General features: G+C 42.2%; 2 protein-coding genes across 3 annotated transcripts; both read right to left on the bottom strand.

The window, feature by feature from the left end:
• Positions 1-631: 631 nt before the first annotated feature.
• On the bottom strand, positions 632-22,771 carry LOC148356269 (beta-2-microglobulin-like). 2 transcript variants are annotated; one of them, XM_088346718.1, is made up of 3 exons: positions 7,385-7,496; positions 3,874-4,149; positions 632-2,576 (listed from the first exon to the last, which is right to left on the bottom strand). In XM_088346718.1, exons 1-3 carry the CDS (start codon positions 7,455-7,457, stop codon positions 2,563-2,565), a joined length of 363 nt encoding a protein of 120 aa, XP_088202844.1. In that variant the 5' UTR covers positions 7,458-7,496; the 3' UTR covers positions 632-2,562. The 2 variants fall into 2 exon arrangements, with proteins under 2 accessions (XP_088202844.1, XP_088202843.1); XM_088346717.1 differs by lacking the exon at positions 7,385-7,496 and adding an exon at positions 22,636-22,771 and having other exon boundaries at positions 636-2,576.
• LOC148356270 (beta-2-microglobulin-like) lies at positions 14,248-19,096 on the bottom strand. Its single transcript, XM_088347273.1, has 4 exons — positions 19,063-19,096; positions 18,682-18,951; positions 16,573-16,610; positions 14,248-16,476 (listed from the first exon to the last, which is right to left on the bottom strand). Exons 1-3 carry the CDS (start codon positions 19,094-19,096, stop codon positions 16,597-16,599), a joined length of 318 nt encoding a protein of 105 aa, XP_088203399.1. The 3' UTR covers positions 14,248-16,476; positions 16,573-16,596.
• Positions 22,772-23,327: the final 556 nt, after the last annotated feature.

Genomic DNA, 23,327 nt, shown 5'->3' with positions numbered 1-23,327 from the left:
CCGTCCGTCATTTAGATCAACATTGAATCATTCAGATATCCTCACTGAACTTCTGGACAAAGTTTGCTGCACTGAAAGTAAAGGGGCTGAATCATTTTGCACTTTTTCGTTTTTTATTTGTTAAAAAAGTTTAAAATATCCAATAAAGTGAGTTCCACTTCATGATTCTGTCCCACTTATTGTTGATACTTCGCAAGAAATGACAGTTTCAGCTCATCTCCTCATTCTGGATCATGTCCCAATTTTGTCTTTGATTAGTTTCTATCGGAACAGCTGAAGTAACAGCAAAAAGAAGGGGAAACATTCAGATTCAGATTCAGATTCAGATCTACTTTATTGTCATTCTAGTACACGTGTATACAGAACGAAATGTCGATACATTTGACCCGCCCTGTTTCCTTGAATGTACAGATATAAGTAAAAGTTGTATTGTATTATGGCTACGTATAGTATTTTACCATAGTGCCGATAGTGCAAGAGGAGTAGCTAACCAGATGTGCAAAATGGGCAGTCAGGTTAACAAGTCAGGTAAACAGTAACATTAACACTGTAACAATAACGCTGTAAGTACAAAAGTGCAGAGAGCAATTGTGCAAGGAGTGGCAAGCTATAAAAAAAACTGCCAGTAGTGCAAAAAGTCAGATTAGCAGCCGTTTAGATTTAAGTTAACTATATGTTAGATTGACCATTTAACAGTCTAATGGCCAGGGGGACTAGACTATTGCGGAGCCTGGTGGTCCTGCACCGCACACTGCAGTACCTCTTCCCAGAGGCTAGCAGAGTGAACAGTCCATGATGGGGGTGAGAGGGGTCCCCGGTAATGTTTTTAGCATGGGATAGGCAGTGCTTCTGATGAGAGCAAGGTAGAAAAAAGTAGAGTGTTTTGCAGTGGGAGCCATGGATTAAATCGTCCTTCATTTAGTGTCAAAAGTTAAAAAAGAAAACCAAGCGTATTTGCATAATAATGTCGCCTGTGTTTTGCGCCCTTTTAATCGTGTAATTTCCAAATGCATATATTTGGGGATCATGCTTGTTTCCAGCCATTAGAGGTAAGGTCGGGCCTAAACATTTCAGCCCGACCCGACCCGAGTCACAGGTATTTCAACCCGAACCCGCCCAAACCCGACAGATTGATAACCAAGTCCGAAATAAACCCGAAGTAAACACGAACTGTGCATTTCGGCTAAACTACGCCGCTTGGGGTTTACTTGGGGCCGAGTCCCCCGAATCAAGTGTGCGCTGCAATGCATTGTATAAATAAACGGTGAAGCTCCAAAGTCCGCCTCGCGGCGACGCGCAGCGAATGAAAGTGAAACTAAACAACAAGGCACCAAGAGCAAATCAGATTCTGCAGATTACAGGCTGCAAATAGTGAAAGATTTGGTCAAAAAGCAAAAGAAAGGTTGTAAGCTATTGGCAAGAAGCGGAAATTTGACATAAGGAGGTGGTGTTGTGGATTAACTGTAACCGAGCTGACGGTGGCCTGTTGTGTGCAGATATCTGGCAGGATGTTATGAGATAATGTTGATACAAAAAGTCACAAGATGTTGACTGAGCAAAGTCGGGGCCGGGAAAAAACACTTTAAATTCCGAGAAAAACATCACGTGATGTTTTTGAACACAGTATAAAGGCCAGCGTCTCTCGGACAAATTTCGAACGTGGCTTGGATGAATGAACGGATGCAATGAAGTATGTTCCCTCTTTGCCATATTTCTGTCTCTGCGTATATCTCCAAAATAAGTGGCGCAACTTATTTTGCTTCGCTCAGTCAATATGTTGTGACTTCTTGTATCAACATTATCTCACAACGTCCTGCCAGATGTCTGCACACAACAGGCCACCATCAGCTCGAAGGCCGCTGACTTACAGTTAATCCACAACAGTGGAAGGAGGAAGCCGCGCATCTTTTACGACACCGGAGAAAAAAAATCTTTGGATTTAGTCATTTGGAGTTGGACTGATAGTTTGGTAAGCATTGTCTTTATCTAAATAATGACTTGAGTAAAATTGAGTGTATGGTGTGCAGATCCTCCACCGAGGAAAAAAAAACAACTTTTATTTAACAAAACGATTTATTCGGATTTCGATATCTTCGTTTGTTTTGGAAATTTCGAAGTCTTCCTTCGTTTTGGAAATTTCGGAATTTCTGTTTGTTTAGTAATTTGTAGACTCTGCAGCCAATCAGAAACCTGCATTGAATAACTTCCTGCTTCCGGACTTTCCCGAGCGTTATAACGTCGTGAATTCGCGTATCATTTTCCAAAATAGACGCACAGAGAACGCAAAAAAAAAAAATGGATCGGTGGTTAGGAATCAAGCCAAAACCTCAGCCCCAGAAGAAAGATTCAAAAGAAGCGAACAAAATGGTTGACGCTACAAAACGTAAACGTACATTAAAAGCATCGTGGAAAGAGGAGTTCACGTGGCCTGGAGCAGACAACGTCATGAGTTTCAGACACTGGTAAAAGCTTCAATTTTGTTGCGACTATTCCTTGAAATTTTTGGCGAGAAGTCTGCGATGCTGGCTGAGTTGCTATGCGAGCAAATCACTGGTCCCCTGCTCACATGTTGGGTTCTGGAAGAGAAATGAAATGCATATTTTCACTTACCATTCTAATCATTTCATTTCATTTCATCATCAGTCACCTGTAAGCAGGGTTCTTATACTCTTTCCATGACCAAATTCAAGCACTTTTAAGGGGTTTCCATGCCAATGGTGAACATCATCTAGTTTGAAGAGCCTCAAATAATAATGGAAATTTCCTTTTGAGAAAAAAATACTAAAAGATATACTTATGATAGATGGATAGATAGATGTCTAGATAGATGTCTAGATGTCTAGATAGATAGACGTCTAGATAGATAGATAGATTTCTAGATAGATAGATGTCTAGATAGATAGATGTCTAGATAGATAGATGTCTAGATGTCTAGATGTCTAGATAGATAGATAGATAGATAGATAGATAGATAGATAGATAGATAGATAGATAGATAGATAGATAGATAGATAGATAGATAGATAGATAGATAGATAGATAGATAGATAGATAGATAGATAGATAGATAGATAGATAGATAGATAGATAGATAGATAAATGGATTAGGTAGATGTCTAGATAGATAGATAAATGGATTAGGTAGATGTCTAGATAGATGTCTCGATGTCCAGATAGATAGATGTCCAGATAGATGTCCAGATAGATAGATGTCTAGATAGATGTCTAGATAGATAGATGTCTAGATAGATAGATTAGGTAGATGTCTAGATAGATGTCCAGATAGATGTCTAGATAGATAGATGTCTAGATAGATGTCTAAATGTCTAGATAGATAGATGGATAGATAGGTAGATAGATGTCTAGTTAGATAGATGTCTAGATAGATAGATGTTTAGATAGATAGATGTCTAGATAGATAGATAGATGTCTAGATAGATAGATGTCTAGATGTCTAGATAGATGTCTAGATAGATAGATGTCTAGATAGATGTCTCGATGTCCAGATAGATAGATGTCTAGATAGATAGATGTCTAGATGGATAGATAGATGTCTAGATGTCTAGAGTGTCTAGATAGATAGATAGATAGGACCTGAAAGAGCCAATTCCTTTTAGTGAGCCGAGCCGAAGAAGCCGGTTCTCGACAAACTCTACTAACTTTACTCAACTTCGTTCTACTTCAAAATACCGCATTTAGGACTCGACGTCAGGGGAACCCGTGTATTTTTACCTTCATGCACTGTAACTTTGACTTAAGTCGCTTCCTAATTAGTCATTTTGAGCCCTCATTTTTGTGCGTTGGCTAGATTTTCTTGTGCGCCGAGGATGCTCGTCGGAGTTTTCGTTTTCCGATAAACGTCTCTTTACTCACCCCAGTAAATATCCATGGGAGGACTTGAGGCATGAGTGACACGGCAGATGTATTTGTCCTCCTTAGTGGGTGTGAATTGGACATGCTTGGTCTGATCGAAGTGCCAGTTTCTATCGTAGCTCAGCTCGCTTTCGACGGCATCCGACATCACCACGTTGTTCTTTAACAGTTGAATGCCGATATCTGGTGGGTGGAACTGACTCACGTAGCAGATCAGTGTGTTTGCTTTGCCAAACTTTCCAGGGTGATGGCTGTAGACTTGGACCGTTGGGGATTCTGTTTGGGGGAAGGACATTCAGGTCCAATGGGAAGTAAGTGCACACACTCATTTACAGGGTTGGGTAGGGTTACTTTCACTGGATTACTTTCAATGACTTTTGGATTACTCCAATAGCAAATATGCTAATAAAAGACAAAAGAAACGAAATATGAATAAAATGACTACATTTTGTGCAGGCTTGGGGAGGAACGGAATACATGGAACGGCAAAAATGATGTTGGAAAGCTGTTTGGATTGATTTTCATTTTGTTTCTGTCGCATTTGATGTTCGTTTTGCCGGAGATCAAAGAGATCAAAGCCAGGAGAGAAAGCTTACCACGTGTTGTGAGTCATCATTTTATTCATATTTAGTTTATTTTGTCTTTTATTAGCATATTTGGTACTTGAGTAATCCAAAAGTCATTGAAAGTAATCCAGTTAAAGTAACCCTACCCAACCCTGGTCGCATTTTATGTTTGTTTTGCCGGAGATCAAAGCCAAGAGAGAAAGCTTACCACGTGTTGTGAGTCATCATTTTATTCATATTTAGTTTATTTTGTCTTTTATTAGCATATTTGGTACTTGAGTAATCCAAAAGTCATTGAAAGTAATCCAGTTAAAGTAACCCTACCCAACCCTGGTTGCATTTTATGTTCGTTTTGCCAGAGATCAAAGCCAGGAGAGAAAGCTTACCACGTGTTGTGAGTCTTCATTTGATTCATATTTCGTTTCTTTTCTCTTTTATTAGCATATTTGGTATTGGAGTCATCCAAAAGTAATTGAAAGTAATCCAGTTAAAGTAACCCTACCCAACCCTGGTTGCATTTTATGTTCGTTTTGCCGGAGTACAAAGCCAGGAGAGAAAGCTTACCACGTGTTGTGAGTCGTCATTTGATTCATATTTTCATAATATATTCATATATTACTTGCCCATGACACACCACAGAAAAAGCTGCTCCTATCACCCTAGTGGTTAAGGGATCCAACCAATGAGTGCAGTGGATAACACATTTGCCTTCAATGTGAAAGGTCCTCAGTTCAAGACCGGGTGAAAACATATGTCCCGGAGAAGGATGGGCCCCCCTAGGCTGTACTTGCCCAAGACACACCACAGGAAATGGTGCACCCTACAACCCTAGTGGTTAAGGGATTTCATTATGTGCCAAAGACGCACGGCCCAGGTTCGAGACCTGGTGGAAACATATAATGCCCTAGAGAGCGATGGGCGCCACCAGGCTGTACTTGCCCATGACACACCACAGAAAAAGCTGCCCCTATCACCCTAGTGGTTAAGGGATCCAACTCACTAACTCGCCAACCAAACAATGTTTTTTTTTTCACTGAATGAAAGTTTTTTGGGTCACTAAATAATACACACTGTCCCTTTAAATGTGTAGAGCTTTTTTTGTAGATTTATAGATATTTCAATTCTATTTCCCGTTGTTTGTATGGAAATGTAAAGTGTATTCTTATTTTCTTCTTTTATCTCTTTTTCCTTTTGTTATTTTATTTATTCTTTCGTTTCATTTTCGGAAGAAGTCGTAACAACAACTCAGGAATTTGAATTTGAAGTCACGTGCCAGAGACTGGTTTGATCGGTAGCTAGATGAACGATTAACTTTTTGTGACTGATCCGGTCTCTCTGCATTTTTTGGGTTTGAACTAGTTTATTTCAGAGTTAGGAGAAAGGGGAAGGGTAAAAGTTAGGGTTATGGTAAGGGTTCGGTTTAAAGTCAGGGTTAGGGTTAAGGTTAGGGGTACAGGTTAAAGTCAGGGTTAGGGTTTGGGGTTAAAGTTAAGGGTAAGGGTTAGGGGTAAGGGTTAAAGCTGGGGTTAGGGTTAAGGTTATAGTCATCTATCTCTCTTGCTTCCCCCTTCTCTCTTCTCTCTCTCTTGCTTTCCACTTCTCTTCTCTTTCTCTCTTTCCCATTCTCTCCCTCTCTCTCTTGTCTCCCTCCCTCTATCTCTCTTGCTTTCCCCTTCTCTCTTCTCTCTCTCTTTCCCCTTCTCCCTCTCTCTCTTGCTTTCCTTTCTCTCTTGTCTCTCTCTCTTTCCCCTTCTCTCTCACTCTCTTTCTTTCCCCATCTCTCCCTCTCTCTATTGCTTTCTCCTTCTCTCTTGTCTCCCTCCCTCTATCTCTCTTGCTTTCCCTTTCTCTCTTCTCTCTCTTTCCCCTTCTCTCTCTCTCACTCTCTTTCTTTCCCCATCTCTCCCTCTCTCTATTGCTTTCTCCTTCTCTCTTGTCTCCCTCCCTCTCTCTCTTGCTTTCCCCTTCTCTCTTCTCTCTTTCCCCTTCTCTCTCTCTCACTCTTTCTTTCCCCACCTCTCCCTTTCTCTCTCTCTTGCTTTCCCCTTCTCTCTTGTCTCTCCCTTTCTCTCTCTTGCTTTCCACTTCTCTTCTCTTTCTCTCTTTCCCATTGTCTCCCTCTCTCTCTTGTCTCCCTCCCTCTATCTCTCTTGCTTTCCCCTTCTCTCTTCTCTCTCTCTTTCCCCTTCTCCCTCTCTCTCTTGCTTTCCCTTCTCTCTTGTCTCTCTCTCTCTCTCTCTTTCCCCTTCTCTCTCACTCTCTTTCTTTCCCCATCTCTCCCTCTCTCTATTGCTTTCTCCTTCTCTCTTGTATCCCTCCCTCTATCTCTCTCTCTTTCCCCTTCTCTCTCTCTCACTCTCTTTCTTTCCCCATCTCTCCCTCTCTCTCTCTTGCTTTTCAGTTCTTAGAACAGCGAGTTGTTAGTGAGGAAAATGAAATGGTTGCATTAACTCTCGTGTTGCTTTCGTTTTAAGGAGCATTTCTAGTTTTTTGTATCCAGTTTACGTTGAAAGGTGAATAAAAACAACGTTAAATGAACGCAGTGTTGGGCTGAATCGAAAGTGTACGGATAAGGGTCAAAGTGCACTTTAAAAGTATCATAAAATGGAGTTTAATGATCACAAAACTAGCTTCTTCTAACCTGGAAACTAGGTTTTTTTTGCAGAAGACTAGTGTTGTCGGCTTCAACGCCAAGATCTAGCTTCTTCTACTTGTCAAATATTCAAATCATATCGAGTAAAGGTGAGCAAAAAATACGTGAACAGAACACGTTTTTCCCGTCTTTCCTCACCATTATGTATCATAAATATTTCACTTTTAAGTCTTTCTTCCATGGTTCACCCCGGAGTGCCGTGTCTAATCTCGTTGCATAAAATCTTTCACAAATTTGATGTCGATCAAAAAAAAAATCGATATTTAAAACGAGAAAAGTATACAGTACTTACTTACTGCGGTCCCAGTTGCGTCCAAGGGGCACAAAGTGAAGGATACAAGAAATAAAATGAATTTCTTCGTCATTTTTAAGGCACTTGTGTGAGTTTTTTGAAACACATGCGAAAAATAAGCTAAATATGAAAATATGACGTCATCAGTGCTCCGCCCACTTTAGATTGCGCGTTCACGTGAAAATGGGGTGTGTCCCGATACTCTCAAGACCGAGGCAGAAGTGCCCTCAAACCATGTCGTAACCACTTCAAGACCGAGGGGGCTCTCGACCTCACTTGGCAGCGAAGTGACTACCCAGAAGGCTTTGCGAATTCTCAACATCAACAAACATGCCCGAAATGGAACCGCACAAATGTAAGTAGTTTTCCACAACCACGCATGTATTTGCAACAAAATGTATTGAGATATCTTAGTTAGACGTAAATGCAATAGAAAATCGTATTTTCGCGTTAAAACACGAACATTGCAAAATCGCTACTTTACGAAGTGCACTAATCTACCAAGGGAGCTGGCAAAAAAATCTTCACGCTACAAACTGTAAAGTAGGATAACTGTGCAGAAAATCACGGTTCAGCCCATCCCTTTTTTTATCTTAAACGAGTCGTCCTTTTACATCTACTGTACATGGCCAGTCGCTAAAGGAGCATAGTCAGAATACCGTTCTGGACATAAGCGCTTGTTTACTGCACACAATTTCGGGTGCATTCGCAATGATCGCAGCAAGGCTTTAGGGATAGGACCTTAGCTTGGCCTTTTGGCTGAGAGTAAGTGTCCCGGCTCCTAGGCTTTGTAGCGTATTATGAACTGACCGATAACGGATAATGGATAATGAATAACGAAGATAGAACAATAACCCTTAAAAACCCCAAAACCCCCGTCGTGTTTTATTTACAATATGATTATTTCATGTGAGATCAGAATGCATTAGTTTTCATCATGCATTATGAGTAATGTCTCCGAATTTCACGTGGAAATACAGTTGAAACAAACTACTATCACATAGTCCACTGCCTTCTCTGTAAACACATATTAAGTAAACTAATTACCTTCTCAAAATGTTGTCCAAATGTGGAGACAATTCTAAAGCATATGTGATGCTGGCCAATAGAAGGCTCATACAGCCATAAGAATAACATGTCAATTTTGTGTATCTATTCACTATCAAATACTTATCCAGAACACATCCTATAATTTCCTGTCTCACATCAACTTGTTGAGCACCCTATACACAGTTGTTTTTGTATAATACATCAGCATTAAGTAATTCTTGTTTTTTCCACCCAACCTAAAGGCCACTGTAGAACGTCCCGTGGAAGAGCTGGTCACCATCACAGCTACCACGCCATCCACACCACCGGGCACGTCGTTGGCACCTTCTAATCCGGCGCCAAACCCCAAATCACCCAGAAAAAAAAGGAAGCACAATACACTCCTTGACTTTTTGAAAGCGGAGTCTGCCGGAGTGAGGAAAAGGCTCGAAGAAACTGTGGCCAAAACTGAGCGGTTCCTGTCCTTTTTGGGAAGCTCGTGGACAAATTTCCAGAACAGTGACATCTCTGCAATGTTTCCCTTTGTTTTATAAAAGGAAAATATTTTATTTTATTAAGAACTCAATGAAGTTCCAGTTTGTGTTTCCCAGCTTCATGGAAGTATTGGTATATTTTTGTTAAAATTTGTGACACATTATTTATTTACTATTATGTATTTTGGCCCAATGTGAGTTTGTTTTTCTGAAAGTAAACTATTATTTAAGCTGGAGTGATTTGTAGTTGTTTTCTGTCCAACAGTCACATAGTTCACACACAGTATCTCACATCATTATGAAATAAACCACCAAGGTGTTACTCAAAATGAAGATGTTTATTGAATAGTAATGCAGAAAAGCACATAATGCAAATGTGGGTCTGACTTAAAGAGCCTAAAATATGGCTTTTGGGCAATTTATTCCATATTAACTGTGGACAATTCTTTGTACGGTGGACCTGGGAAACCTGAAGACCCGTGACACCACACGGTAGGACAGAGCGTGGACCAGCCAGTACACGTAGATCAGGACCTCCAGCCACGGCCCTGTTCCCTCTTTAGCAGCTCCTGCAGGGCCCACATAACCTTCTTGCTCAACCTTAAGTCCTGAATGAGTTCTGACTCCACATCCAACCATAAGCACAGGATGGGAACATTCCTGTCCAACCTGTCCACGCTTATGGGACAGCCACTCTGGAACACAATAGATAACAAACAATTTAGACATAAATGTGGGCATAGAAAAGAAAAAGACCGCTTTAACTGTGATGTAAGCATCATGAAAAAATGTTGAAATGACCTTTTTTATATCCAATGACAACTCTTTTGAATTAAATTCCTTATGAACTAAGGTTTTTGGGTCGTACAGGGAAGTTTGGTGACGATATTATGTCAGCTTAAGGGTCAGGTGGACTGTTCTTGTGTTTGTTTACTTTTCGTCATGTCACACATTCAAGACCCCTACTATATGTCATAAAATGGCATTAAGATACTAATAAGTAGATTGCCATTTATGTCTACACAAACATAGGGTATTACGTGAACGTGCATTGTATGTTAACTCTTACTGTATTTGACCGAACGGGTCATTTTTTTTAATGAGTGTACGTACCTTGTAAAGATGAATCAGCACTACATAGCGCCGAAGCTGTCTTCAGTATAGCACATTTCTCCTCCGTTGATTGGAGACACGGAAAAGATGATGAGCTTTCAGGCAATCGGTAATAACACAGCTGTAGCGGGCATTTTTAACGTTGCACGAACTCTCCAGCTGACACACTACAGGTTGAGACTCGAGTTGTTTACATGTGACGTAGGCCTATACGTCACTAAGGTCTACAGCCAATTAATATTACCGCCATCTCCTGGACAGGGGTGGAACCTTGCAAGTCTTGTCCAAACCTTTTCCACTTTGCACTCCACTCGATGAGGGCACTCCTCTATCGAGGGACCTCACTGGAGGGTTCTCGGGGCCGAGTGAGAGAAATGGGATTGGGCCAATAACTTACCTAGTTCGCGCCATCCGTAGCGGTCACAGCCCGTGTCCATGATTTCACATAATCGATCAATTATCAAAGGGGGGACATCGAAAAGAAACGTGTTTTGGTTCATTTCGGTGTCCTAAAAAATGAAGATAATCAAACAAACTTTTTGGATGGCGAAAGTGAGGAAACTCCCCGTCGAGTTCACGTAGACGTCAAGCTGGCGGAGTCATCGAAGCATTTCCGGTGAGCGACTTCCGGTTTTCGGTGTAAACTATAATGACATCGATCCACCTTGCCGGGGTACGTTGTACAGCACTGGGGTGCAAAAATTACTTTTAGCTTAGGGGCCACGTGTGTGTGTGAGAGAGAGAGAGAGAGAGAGAGAGAGAGAGAGAGAGAGAGAGAGAGAGAGAGAGAGAGAGAGAGAGAGAGAGAGGGAAAGAGAAAAAAAGAGACAAAGAAAGAGAGAGAGACAAAGAAAGAGAGAGACAAAGAGAAACAAATAAAGAGAAAGAGAGAGAGAGAGAAATAGAGAGAACGACAGAAGGAGAGAGACAGAATGAGAGAGAAAGAAAGTGAAAGAAAGAAAGACAAAAAGAGAAAGAGAAAGAGAAAAAAGAAAGATAAAAAGAGAAAGAGAGAAAGAAAAAGAGAAGAGAAGAAGAAATATAAATAAAGAGAAAGAGAAAAAGAAAGAGAAAGAAAGAGAAAGAAAGAGAAAGAAAGAGAGAGAAAGAAAGTGAAAGAAAGAAAGACAAAAAGAGAAAGAGAGAAAGAGAAAAAAGAAAGATAAAAAGAGAGAGAGAAAGAAAAAGAGAAGAGAAGAAGAAATATAAATAAAGAGAAAGAGAAAAAGAAAGAGAAAGAAAGAGAAAGAAAGAGAAAGAAAGAGAAAGAAAGAGAAAGAAAGAGAAAGAAAGAGAAAGAAAGAAAGAAAGACAAAAAGAGAAAGAGAAAAAGAGAAAGAGAGAAAGAAAAAGAGAAAAAGAGAAGAGAAAAAGATAGATACAGATAGATAAAGAAAGAAAGAGAAAGAAAGAGAAAGAAAGAGAAAGAAAGAGAAAGAAAGAGAAAGAAAGAGAAAGAAAGAGAAAGAAAGAGTAAGAAAGAAAGAGAAAGAGAGAGAGAACTTGTTGAGAGCAAGATAGGAAAAATGAGGATTAAAAAGAGAGAAAACAGTGAACGGGACATAGAGAAAGTTAGACAGTGATATAGAGAAAAGAAAGAGAGAACAAGAGAGAAGGAGAGAGAATCGAATAAGAAATATAGAGAGTGGCTATACTTGCCCAAGACACACCACAGGAAGTGGTGCCCCTTACAACCCAGGTGCTTACGGGATCTGTAAACATAATCATGACCAAATATGGGCAGCGACCAGATGATGAAGGTGCTGTATCTGAGTCAGACTAAGAGACTCCTCCTCCTTCTGGGAAACATGGAAACCAGTACTTTCCGTTTCATGTGCGGGAGCAAACCCCTACCCAAAAAAACAGTCTGGAGAGAGATGGGCACCGCCAGGCTGTACTTGCCCAAGACACACCACAGGAAGTGGTGTCTTGACATTTCAATAAACCCGGCTTATCTCTTAAAAGCGGGATGACGCTTTACACTGGAAAAGAACGGCGACCAGCTGATAGAGGTGCTGTATCTGAGTCAGATCATGAGGCTTCTCCTGGAGAGGAATGAGCACCGCCAGGCTGTACTTGCCCAAGACACACTACAGGGAGTGGTGCCCATACAACCCAGGTGCTTAGGGGATCTGTGAACACAATCATGACTAAAAATGGTCAGTGACATATTTTGATAGGCCGGGCTCAACTCTAAAGAGTGGGATGCCGCTTTACACTGGAAAAGAACGGCGACCAGATGATGAAGGTGCTGTATCTGAGTCAAATTAAGAGGCTCCTCCTTCTTCTGGGAAACATGGAAACCAGTACTTTCCGTTTCATGTGCGGGAGCAAACCCCTACCCAAAAAACAGTCTGGAGAGAGATGGGAACTGCCAGGCTGTACTTGCCCAAGACGCACCACAGGAAGTGGTGTCGGTGAACTGTGAATATAATCATGATCAGTGACATATTTCGATAGGTCCGGTTCATCTCTGAATCGTGGGATGACGCTTTACACTGGAAAACAACGACGACCAGCTGACAAAGGTGCTGTATCTGAGTCAGATTATGAGGCTTTTCCTGGAGAGAGATGGGCACCACCAGGCTGTACTTGCCCAGGACACACCACAGGGAGTGGTGCCCCTACCACCCTGGTCCTTAAGGGATCCATGAACATAATCATGACCAAATATGGGCAGTGACACATTTCAATAAGCCCGGTTCATCTCTGAATCGTGGGATGACGCTTTACACTGGAAAACAACGGCGACCAGATGATGAAGGTGCTGTATCTGAGGCAGATTAAGAGGCTCCTCCTTCTTCTGTGAAACACGGAAACCAGTACTTTCAGTTTCATGTGCGGGAACAAACCCCTACCCAAAAAAAACAGTCTGGAGAAAGATGGGAACCGCCAGGCTGTACTTGCCCAAGACACACCACAGGAAGTGGTGTCTTGACATTTCAATAAACCCAGCTTATCTCTTAAAAGTGGGATGACACTTTACACTGGAAAACGACGGCGACCAGCTGATGAAGGTGCTGTATCTGAGTCAGATCATGAGGCTTCTCCTGGAGAGAAATGAGCACCGCCAGGCTGTACTTGCCCAAGACACACTACAGGGAGTGGTGCCCCTACAACCCAGGTGCTTAGGGGATCTGTGAACAGAATCATGACTAAAAATGGTCAGTGACATATTTTGATAGGCCGGGCTCAACTCTAAAGAGTGGGATGCCGCTTTACACTGGAAAAGAACGGCAACCAGATGATGAAGGTGCTGTATCTGAGTCAAATTAAGAGGCTCCTCCTCCTTCTGGGAAACATGGAAACCAGTACTTTCCGTTTCATGTGCGGGAGCAAACCCCTACCCAAACAAACAGTCTGGAGAGAGATGGGCACCGCCAGGCTGTACTTGCCCAAGACACACCACAGGTAGTGGTTTCTTGACATTTCAATAAACCCGGCTTATCTCTTAAAAGCGGGATGACGCTTTACACTAGAAAACAACGGCGACCAGGTGATGAAGGTGCTGTATCTGAGTCAGATCATGAGGCTTCTCCTGGAGAGAAATGAGCACCGCCAGGCTGTACTTGCCCAAGACACACCACAGGAAATGATGCCCCTACCACCCAGGTCCTTAAGGGTTCCATGATCATAATCATGACTAACTCTAAGGAGTGGGATGACGCTTTACACTGGAAAACAACGGCGACCAGATGATGAAGGTGCTGTATCTGAGTCAGATTAAGAGGCTCCTCTTTCTACTGGGAAACATGGAAACCAGTACTTTCTGTTTTATGTGGGGCAGAAAACCCCCGCCCTCAAAACAGCCTGGAGAGGGATGGGCACCGCCAGGCTGTACTTGCCCAAGACACACCACAGGAAGTGGTGTCGGTGAACCGTGAACACAATCATGACTAAAAATGGTCAGTGACATATTTCGATATGACGCTTTACACTGGAAAAGAACGGCGACCAGATGATGGAGGTGCTGAATCTGAGTCCGATCAGGAGGCTTTTCCCGGAGAGGGATGGGCACCACCAGGCTGTACTTGCCCAAGACACACCACAGGGAGTGGTGCCCCTAAACCCAGGTGCTTAAGGGATCTGTGAACATATCCATGACTAAATATGGTCAGTGATTCTTAAGAGAGGGATGACGCTTTAGACTGGAAAACAACGGCGACCAGATGATGGAGGTGCTGCATCTGAGTAATACAACGACATTCTCTGAAAAACGACATGATGACATATTCCGAGGTGTTTATTTCTTGCCATTCAAAATCGATCAAATAATATAAAAATATAAACCTTTCCTAAAAAGCAACATTTAAGCGTTAAAACACATAAAATAAACCAAGCGGCGTCCCGATAATTCTCCTGAGATTTTTAACATTATTTTTTTACATCCAAAATTTAAAAAAAGATGAAATAATATCAATAAAAAAAAACATCAACACCCGATCGATTCGGAAAGTGCAGAACAAGTAGACCATTCCGGAAGTTGGCGACCCAAAATGTCAAAAGAGCCCTATTGGATCAAAAGAAACCTACAAACTCATGTTTGAAGCCGTTACAAATTGCACGTTTGATAGAAAGCAACGCAAAATGTAAAACATCATGTTTCTCCAGGGTGCTCGCTAAGGACAGTTAAGGTCTGAGGATAGCTCACCAGGGTCATTGTGATTTTCTAGTAAAATTCATTTTAGTGCTTGACTGAGTCTGTTGAACCCCATTTTTAATAATAAACACGGTAATAACATAGTAGTAACATGATACATAGTTATTATAGAAATTCTAAAAATAAATTCCGATTGATGGGGCTTCATGGACACAAAAAAACCATTCAGGTATTGCTAACTCTTTTCAAGTTTTAACAAGAGTAGAATAATAATTTAGTTGTGTACTAAACAAACTCATGTATGCATCTTTTTGCCGGGAATACAACAAACTTTATTCCAATTCATAGGCAAAGAAATTTGCATATTTTTAAGCTGGCTATCATTTAGCTCCGTCGCTAGCTATTTCCCTAAGTGTTAGCTACTTAGCAAGCCATTTAGCTAGCTTTTTCCATTTATATCCCCATGCTATCCAGTTAACATTTGCTCTTTTTATAGTTTGTTATCAGTTAACTTTTGTTTAGCTTACTATTTAGCTATTTAGTTGGCTATTCCCTCTTTTAGCTAGCTAGCTCCCTTTTAGTTTTCTACCTGTTTACTTTTCTAGCTACTTTTTAGCAATGCAGCAAACCTTTAAGCTAGCTTTAGACATTTTTCACCCATGTTGTCCAGCTAGCTAGCTATCAAGCTTAATTTTAGTTTTCTACCTGTTTCCGAGCTAACTATCAAGCTACGTTTTAGCTAGGTGGTAAGCCATCTAGCTAACTTTTTACATTTTGTCTCCCTTTCAAGTTAGCTATCTAGTTTTTGTATAGCTTTCTATTTAGCTATTTAGTTGGCTATTCCGTCTTTTAGCTAGCTAGCTAGCTAGCTTCCTTTTAGTTTTTTACCTGTTTACTTTTCTAGCTAACTGTCAAGCTACTTTTTAGCTATGCAGCGATCGTTAAAGCTAGGTTTTGAAATTTTTCTCCCATGTTGTCCAGCTAGCTAGCCATCAAGCTTACTTTTAGTTTTCTACCCGTTTACTAGCTAGCTATTAAATTACATTTTAGCTAGGTGGCAAGCCATTTAGCTAGCTTTTTACATTTTTGCCATGCTATTTAGCTAACATTGGATCTTTTCTTTAGTTAGTTAATGAAGCTAAATTTGGGCTCACTTTCAAGTTAGCTATCTAGCTTTTGTTTAGCTTTCTATCTCGCTATTTAGTTGGCTATGTACGCTTTTAGCTGGCTAGCTAGTTCGCTTTTAGTTTTCTACCTTTTTACTTTTGTAGCTAACTATAACTACTTTTTAGCTAGGTGGTTAGCCATCTAGCTAGCTTTGGACATTTTTCCCATGCTATTTTGCTAACATTCGATCTTTTTTGTGAGTTATATTTGTATTAAACAGAAAATGATTAACCACACAGTAATACCTCGGTTATCGCGTTTCATGGGGACCAAAACCCCCCTTCAAAAAAAAATATAAAAAATAAAAATCTCATCTCATCTCATCTCATTATCGGCACCGCTTATCCTTATTCGGGTCGCGGGGGGGCTGGAGCCCATCCCATCCAAAAAGTGAAAATCTGCGAATAAAAAAAAAAAATATATAAAAAATTAACCATTACAGACCGCGAAGCTCTGAAGCCGCGAACGTCAAACCGCAAGGTCCCACTGTATATTTGTATCAAAAGGAAAATGTTTCACCATATATGGTCAAACATTTTTGAAAAAATACCCCAAAAAAACACTAGAGGGCGCCAGACATCCAATTTCTTCTACAGAAGTCACTAGAGTTGTTCCGACGGCTGCAGGAATACATAAACATTCGAGATTCGAGGTTTCATTGGATGGCTCGGATTTCTTGGTCTCGAGATCTAAAAAAAGAAAGGATGAGAAAGAAAAGAAAAGAAAGAGTGAAAAAGTATTTTTCAAACGAGGAAAAAAAAAAGAAAAAAGAAAACGTTACTTACCCAAAAGAAGAGCCTGAGTCGATGTTACATATTAGATTCTGGGGAAGGAGAGAAGACTGTAAACAAAATGTCTGAGCTGATGTTTCCAGGCTTATAATGGGATTTTTTTTACTCTGGGTATCAATGATATCAATTCCCAGATCAGTGGTCTACAAACTACGGCCCGGGGGCTCTATACAGCCCACCTCCATATGAGGTCTGGCCGTTTGAACAATACTGTTTTCACACACATTTTTTTAAACCTAAACTAAAAAAACTCAGAGTTTCTTGTTAAGGGTAATCTTTCAGAAAAGGTTTTTTTTTCTTGTTACTCTTCCATGAAGAGCAGATTTATGCCGGGTATAATCAATAGTCCCGCCTCAGCTGTATACGACTGCCGGTCATCCGATGTGATCAGGGGCCTCTTGGTTGCTTCTCTGATTAGTTTTCTTGTTTTTTTTTTTTCGTGTTAGGGCCAAATGTTTAGAGCAGTTTTTTTGTTCCAAATAGAATATAATTTTTTTTTTTCGACTTTTGGATCGTGTCTCGCAAGTTGTCGATATTTAGAAAAAGTTTTTGGTGATTGAGCGTGAAGTCTGAACCCTGAAAAGGTCTCAGGGGGTCCAATATTTTGCTAGGCACTGTGCTGTGGTTAGAAATGTGATCTGATTGTCACAAATCCAACTTTTGGCGTGGTTCTGAGACGTGCGTGTCAGGACCAGAACGGAAACAGGACCCACTCGTGTGACGTTACTCACAAGTTTTATTAGAATAAAGGGAAAGGGTTGCGCCCACGATCCGGGGATTGCGGGAAGCCGGTCGCTCTGCACGCGAAAGTGAAACTTCCGTGGCGAGCGATGGCGGTGTCGAGAACGGAAAAAACGGGTCAGTAGCCGGGATAGACGAGCAAAAACGTGGTCGGGATCGGAAACAAGTTGAAAGCCAGGAGAGAAGAGTAGATGCGGTCGAGATCAAAAACGGATCTTTATTCGGGACGGGAGAACGGACGTGGTCGAGATAAAAACAGGTCGTAATTCGGGGCGGGAGAGCAGGCGTAGTCGAGATCAAAACAGGTCATAGCGGGAGACAAAGAGAAGCAAAAAACGGGACAGGCAAAAAAGATCTTGCTGTGTAATGTTTCTCACAGTTTTATTGGGAAGGAGGGAAAGGAGCGCACACACAATCCGGAGATCGCTGGTCGCGGGGAGTAGGTTGCTCAGACACGGAAGTGGGACTTCCGTGGCGAGCGATGGCGGTGTCGGGAACGGAAAAAACGGGTCAGTGGCCGGGATAGAAGAGCAAAACCGTGGTCGGGATCAGAAACAAGTTGAAAGCCAGGAGAGGAGAGCAGACGTGGTCGAGATCAAACAGTTTCGGAGATCGCTGGGTGCGGGAAGTAGGTTGCTCAGACACGGAAGTGGGACTTCCGTGGCGAGCGATGGCGGTGTCGGGAACGGAAAAAACGGGTCAGTGGCCGGGATAGAAGAGCAAAAACGTGGTCGGGATCGGAAACAAGTTGAAAGCCAGGAGAGGAGAGAAGACGTGGTCGAGATCAAAACAGGTCGTAATTTGGGACGGGAGAGCAGGCGTAGTCGAGATCATTACAGGTCGTAGCGGGAGACAAAGAGAAGCAAAAAACGGGACAGGCAAAAAAGATCTTGCTGTGTAATGTTTCTCACAGTTTTATTGGGAAGGAGGGAAAGGAGCGCACACACACAATCCGGAGATCGCTGGTCGCGGGGAGTAGGTTGCTCAGCCGTGGAAGTGGGACTCCCGTGGCGAGCGATGGCGGTGTCGTGAACGGAAAAAAACGGGTCAGTAGCCGGGATAGAAGAGCAAAAACGTGGTCGATATCAGAAAATGGGTCGTAATTCAGGACGGGTGAACAGACGTGGTCGAGATCAAACAGATTGTAGCAGGAGAAAACAGGAGCAAAACCCAGGACAGGCGAAAAAGGGCTTGCCGTGTAAAACCAGAGATTCGCAGATGGACTGTCAAAGGGTGAGTGAGAGCAGTGAGCTTAAATAGAAGGGAAGCCAATCCGTCAACAAGCTGCAGCTGGCGCCACATGGGCGGGGCCAATTGGGCGCCGTGGCAACCGTGACTGCGCATGCTTAAAACGCAACCTACCCCAAACGTAGGTCCGGGTTTTCCCCATGTGAGTGACCCGGCAGGTGTACTCGTCCCCGCTTTTGGGGACGAAGGGGACGTATTTGGTCACAGAGTACAACCAGTCCTCTTCAAAAACCATGCGGGTCTGATTGGCTTCATCCATCACATGACCGTTTTTGAGCAGGTCCACTTGGATCAGCGGCGGGAAAAACTTGCTCAGGTGGCACAAGAAGACGTTGTTCTGGTCCGGTTGTGCCCTCGTCCGACTGTAGACCTGAACCACCGGGACTGTGAACCAAAGTACCGTTAGAAAAAGGAAAAACGCGATGTAGACAACTTTATCGTATTTGAAATGAAAAAAAAACATGGCGGATTTCCCTCCCTCAAACATTGCCAGACGTTTCTGTGCCCGGTGTCGGACAAATTTGGCCATTTTTGACTCGTTTTTGAAGGCTTAGAGACCACAGGTGTCAATCAGGCGGCCCGCGGGCCAGATCCGGCCCGCTAAGGGATGGAATCCGGCCCACGAGATAACATTCAGAGAAGCGCAAGAGAAAAACAGGTTGAAATATGTCAACTCGATGTTGCCAAAGCCAGGTGCCTCTCACAAAGACACTGTACTTGTATCTCTCTCTCTCTCTCTCTCTCTCTCTCTCTCTCTCTCTTTTCCACCCCTTTTCTCCCACTCTCTCTCTCTTTCACTCTCCGTGTCTCTCTTTTTCTCTTCCTTTGTTGCTCTTTGTCTCTTTCTCTCTCTGTGTCTTTTAACCTCTTTTGCTCTAACTTCCTTTTTTCCTTTTCTCTCTTTTATCTTTCTCTCTTCCTACCCTTCGCGCTTTCTTTTCTCTTTTCTCTGCTTTTGTCTTTCTATTTCTCTTTGGATTTCTTTCTTCCTCTCCCTTTCTTTTACCCCTCTCTCATGACTTTTTATCTCTTTTGTTTCTCATGCTCTCTCCCTCTCTCTCTTTTCCTTTCTTTGTCCCGCTCTCTCTCCTTTTCCCTCCCTCTTTCTCTTATTTCTTTATCTCTCTTTTTCTTTCTCTTTAATCTACTAGTCCGGCCCCCGACAGAATGTTTGTTCTCTCTCTCTCTCTCTCCCTCTTTTCCACCCCTTTTCTCTCACTCTCTGTCTCTGTCTCTTTCACTCTCTGTGTCACTCTTTTTCTCTTCCTTTGTTGCTCTTTGTCTCTTTCTCTCTCTGTTTCTTTTTAACTTCTTTCGCTCTAACTTCCCTTTTTCCTTTTCTCTCTTTTCTCTTTCTCTCTTCCTACCCTTTGCGCTTTCTTTTCTCTTTTCTCTCCTTCTGTCTTTCTATTTCTCTTTGGATTTCTTTCTTCCGCTCCCTTTCTTTCTTTAAGGGATCCAACCAAGCAGTGCAGTTAATAACACATTTACCTAACATGTGAAAGGTCCCCCGTTCGAGACTGGGTGAAAACATATGTTGGCTTGGAGAGGGATGGGCACAACCAGGCTGTACTTGCCCGAGACACACCACAGGAAATGGTGCCCTACTACACTATTGCTTAAGGGATCCAACCAACGAGTGCAGTGGATAACACATTTGCCTTCAATGTGAAAGGTCCTCAGTTCAAGACCGGGTGAAAACATATGTCCCGGAGAAGGATGGGCCCCCCTAGGCTGTACTTGCCCAAGACACACCACAGGAAATGGTGCACCCTACGACCCTAGTGGTTAAGGGATTTCATTATGTGCCAAAGACGTACGGCCCAGGTTCGAGACCTGGTGGAAACATATAATGCCCTAGAGAGCGATGGGCGCCACCAGGCTGTACTTGCCCATGACACACCACAGAAAAAGCTGCCCCTATCACCCTAGTGGTTAAGGGATCCAACTCACTAACTCGCCAACCAAACATTGTTTTTTTTTTCACTGAATGAAAGTTTTTTTGGGTCACTAAATAATACACACTGTTCCTTTAAATGTGTAGAGCTTTTTTTTGTAGATTTATAGATATTTCAATTCTATTTCCCGTTGTTTGTATGGAAATGTAAAGTGTATTCTTATTTTCTTCTTTTATCTCTTTTTCCTTTTGTTATTTTATTTATTCTTTCGTTTCATTTTCGGAAGAAGTCGTAACAACAACTCAGGAATTTGAATTTGAAGTCACGTGCCTGAGACTGGTTTGATCGGTAGCTAGATGGACGATTAACTTTTTGTGACTGATCCGGTCTCTCTGCATTTTTTGGGTTTGAACTAGTTTATTTCAGAGTTAGGAGAAAGGGGAAGGGTAAAAGTTAGGGTTATGGTAAGGGTTCGGTTTAAAGTCAGGGTTAGGGTTAAGGTTAGGGGTACAGGTTAAAGTCAGGGTTAGGGTTTGGAGGTAAAGTTAAGGGTTGGGTTAAGGTTAGTGTAAAGGTCATGGTTAGTGTTAGTGTTGGGTTAAGGTTAGGGGTACAGGTTAAAGTCAGGGTTAGGGTTTGGGGTTAAAGTTAAGGGTAAGGGTTAGGGGTAAGGGTTAAAGCTGGGGTTAGGGTTAAGGTTAAAGGGGAATAACCGCCTGATCTACATACTTAGCGAACTACCGTGGCATCTATCTCTCTCTCTTTTCCCCTTCTCTCTTCTCTCTCTCTTGCTTTCCACTTCTCTTCTCTTTCTCTCTTTCCCATTCTCTCCCTCTCTCTCTTGTCTCCCTCCCTCTATCTCTCTTGCTTTCCCCTTCTCTCTTCTCTCTCTCTTTCCCCTTATCTCTATCCCTCTCTTTCTTGCTTTCCCTTCTCTCTTGTCTCTCTCTCTCTCTTTCCCCTTCTCTCTCACTCTCTTTCTTTCCCCATCTCTCCCTCTCTCTATTGCTTTCTCCTTCTCTCTTGTCTCCCTCCCTCTATTTCTCTTGATTTCCCCTTCTCCCTTCTCTCTCTTTCCCCTTCTCTCTCTCTCACTCTCTTTCTTTCCCCATCTCTCCCTCACTCTCTTGCTTTCCCCTTCCCTCTTGTCTCTCTTTCCCCTTCTCTCTCTCTCACTCTCTTTCTTTCCCCAACTCTCCCTCTCTCTCTCTCTTGCTTTCCCCTTCTCTCTTGTCTCTCTCCCTCTCTCTCTCTTGCTTTCCACTTCTCTTCTCTTTCTCTCTTTCCCATTCTCTCTCCCTCTCTCTTGCTTTCCCCTTCTCTCTTGTCTCCCTCCCTCTATCCCTCTTGTTTTCCACTTCTCTTCTCTCTCTCTTTTTCCCCTTCTTTCCCTTTATCTCTCTCTTGCTTTCCCCTTATCTCTTCTCTCTTCTCTCTCTCTTTCCCCTTCTCTCTCTCTCACTCTCTTTCTTTCCAATTCTCTCCCTCTCTCTCTTGCTTTCCCCTTCTCTCTTGTCTCTCTCCCTCTTTCTCTATTGCTTTCCCCTTCTCTTCTCTCTCTCTTTCCCATTCTCTCCTGCTCCCTCTTGCTTTCCCCTTCTCTTTTGTCTCCCGCCCTCTATCTCTCTTGCTTTCCCCTTCTCTCTTGTCTCTCTTTCCCCTTCTCTCTCTCTCATTCTCTTTCTTTCCCCATCTCTCCCTTTCTCTCTCTCTTGCTTTCCCCTTCTCTCTTGCCTCTCCCTCTTTCTCTATTGCTTTCCCCTTCTCTCTTGTCTCTCTCCCTCTCTCTCTCTTGCTTTTCAGTTCTTAGAACAGCGAGTTGTTAGTGAGGAAAATGAAATGATTGCATTAACTCTCGTGTTGACACCGATAAGGGTCAAAGTGCACTTTAAAAGTATCATAAAATGGAGTTTAATGATCACAAAGGGTCATTTCTTGTCAAATATTCAAATCATATCGCGTAAAGGTGAGCAAAAAATACGTGAACAGAACACGTTTTTCCCGTCTTTCCTCACCATTATATATCATAAATATTTCACTTTTAAGTCTTTCTTCCATGTTTCACCCCGGAGTGCCGTGTCTAATCTCGTTGCATAAAATCTTTCACAAATTTGATGTCGATCAAAAAAAAAAATCGATATTTAAAACGAGAAAAGTATACAGTACTTACTAACTGCGGTCCCAGTTGCGTCCAAGGGGCACAAAGTGAAGGATACAAGAAATAAAATGAATTTCTTCGTCATTTTAAAGACACTTGTGTGAGTGTTTTGAAGCACACCCGGTGTTTTGCCCAATTCCGACTCCCGGACAGAATTCGACCCCCTCGCGTGAACGCGCGTTCTGCTGCGCTTGTGCCCAATTCCGACTCCCGAACAGAATCCTCCCTCCCTCGCGTGAACGCGCATTCTGCTGCGCTTCCAACAAAAGCGATCGTATTCTATATAAAACGCTTATTAAAACAACAAAGCGAGCTAATTATAACAATGGGGAGATCCTGGTCTATATAACGCGTTAATTTAAACAATAAAGCGCGATCGTATTCTACAAAATGCGTTTGTGAACGCGGATGAAAAAGTCACCAACGTCAATGTACGCTATGATTTCCGCTATCACAACTAACTGTACACAAATAGCCTTTATTTGATGTACTATAAAAGTACACTCCCCTTCCTGCGGTGTTTTTTTTTTGGTTTGAACAAATTTATTGACACTAAAAACAGAAAACAATCATGACAATCTCAACAGCAATGAAGCACATTCACAATATTATATTCGCTGTATAATAATGTGCAGCCTTGTGCTTGAGAACTACCGAGGAAGAAGTTAACACCGTTCGATTACGTTCACAACAAATACAAAGAA

The sequence above is a fragment of the Urocampus carinirostris genome, chromosome 11 (genome assembly GCF_059441175.1).
Source record: "Urocampus carinirostris isolate Australia breed hairy pipefish chromosome 11, RoL_Ucar_1.0, whole genome shotgun sequence".
Taxonomy (NCBI): domain Eukaryota; kingdom Metazoa; phylum Chordata; class Actinopteri; order Syngnathiformes; family Syngnathidae; genus Urocampus; species Urocampus carinirostris.
Note: the sequence above shows the minus strand (reverse complement) of the source record. Positions and strands in the feature narration are given on the sequence as shown.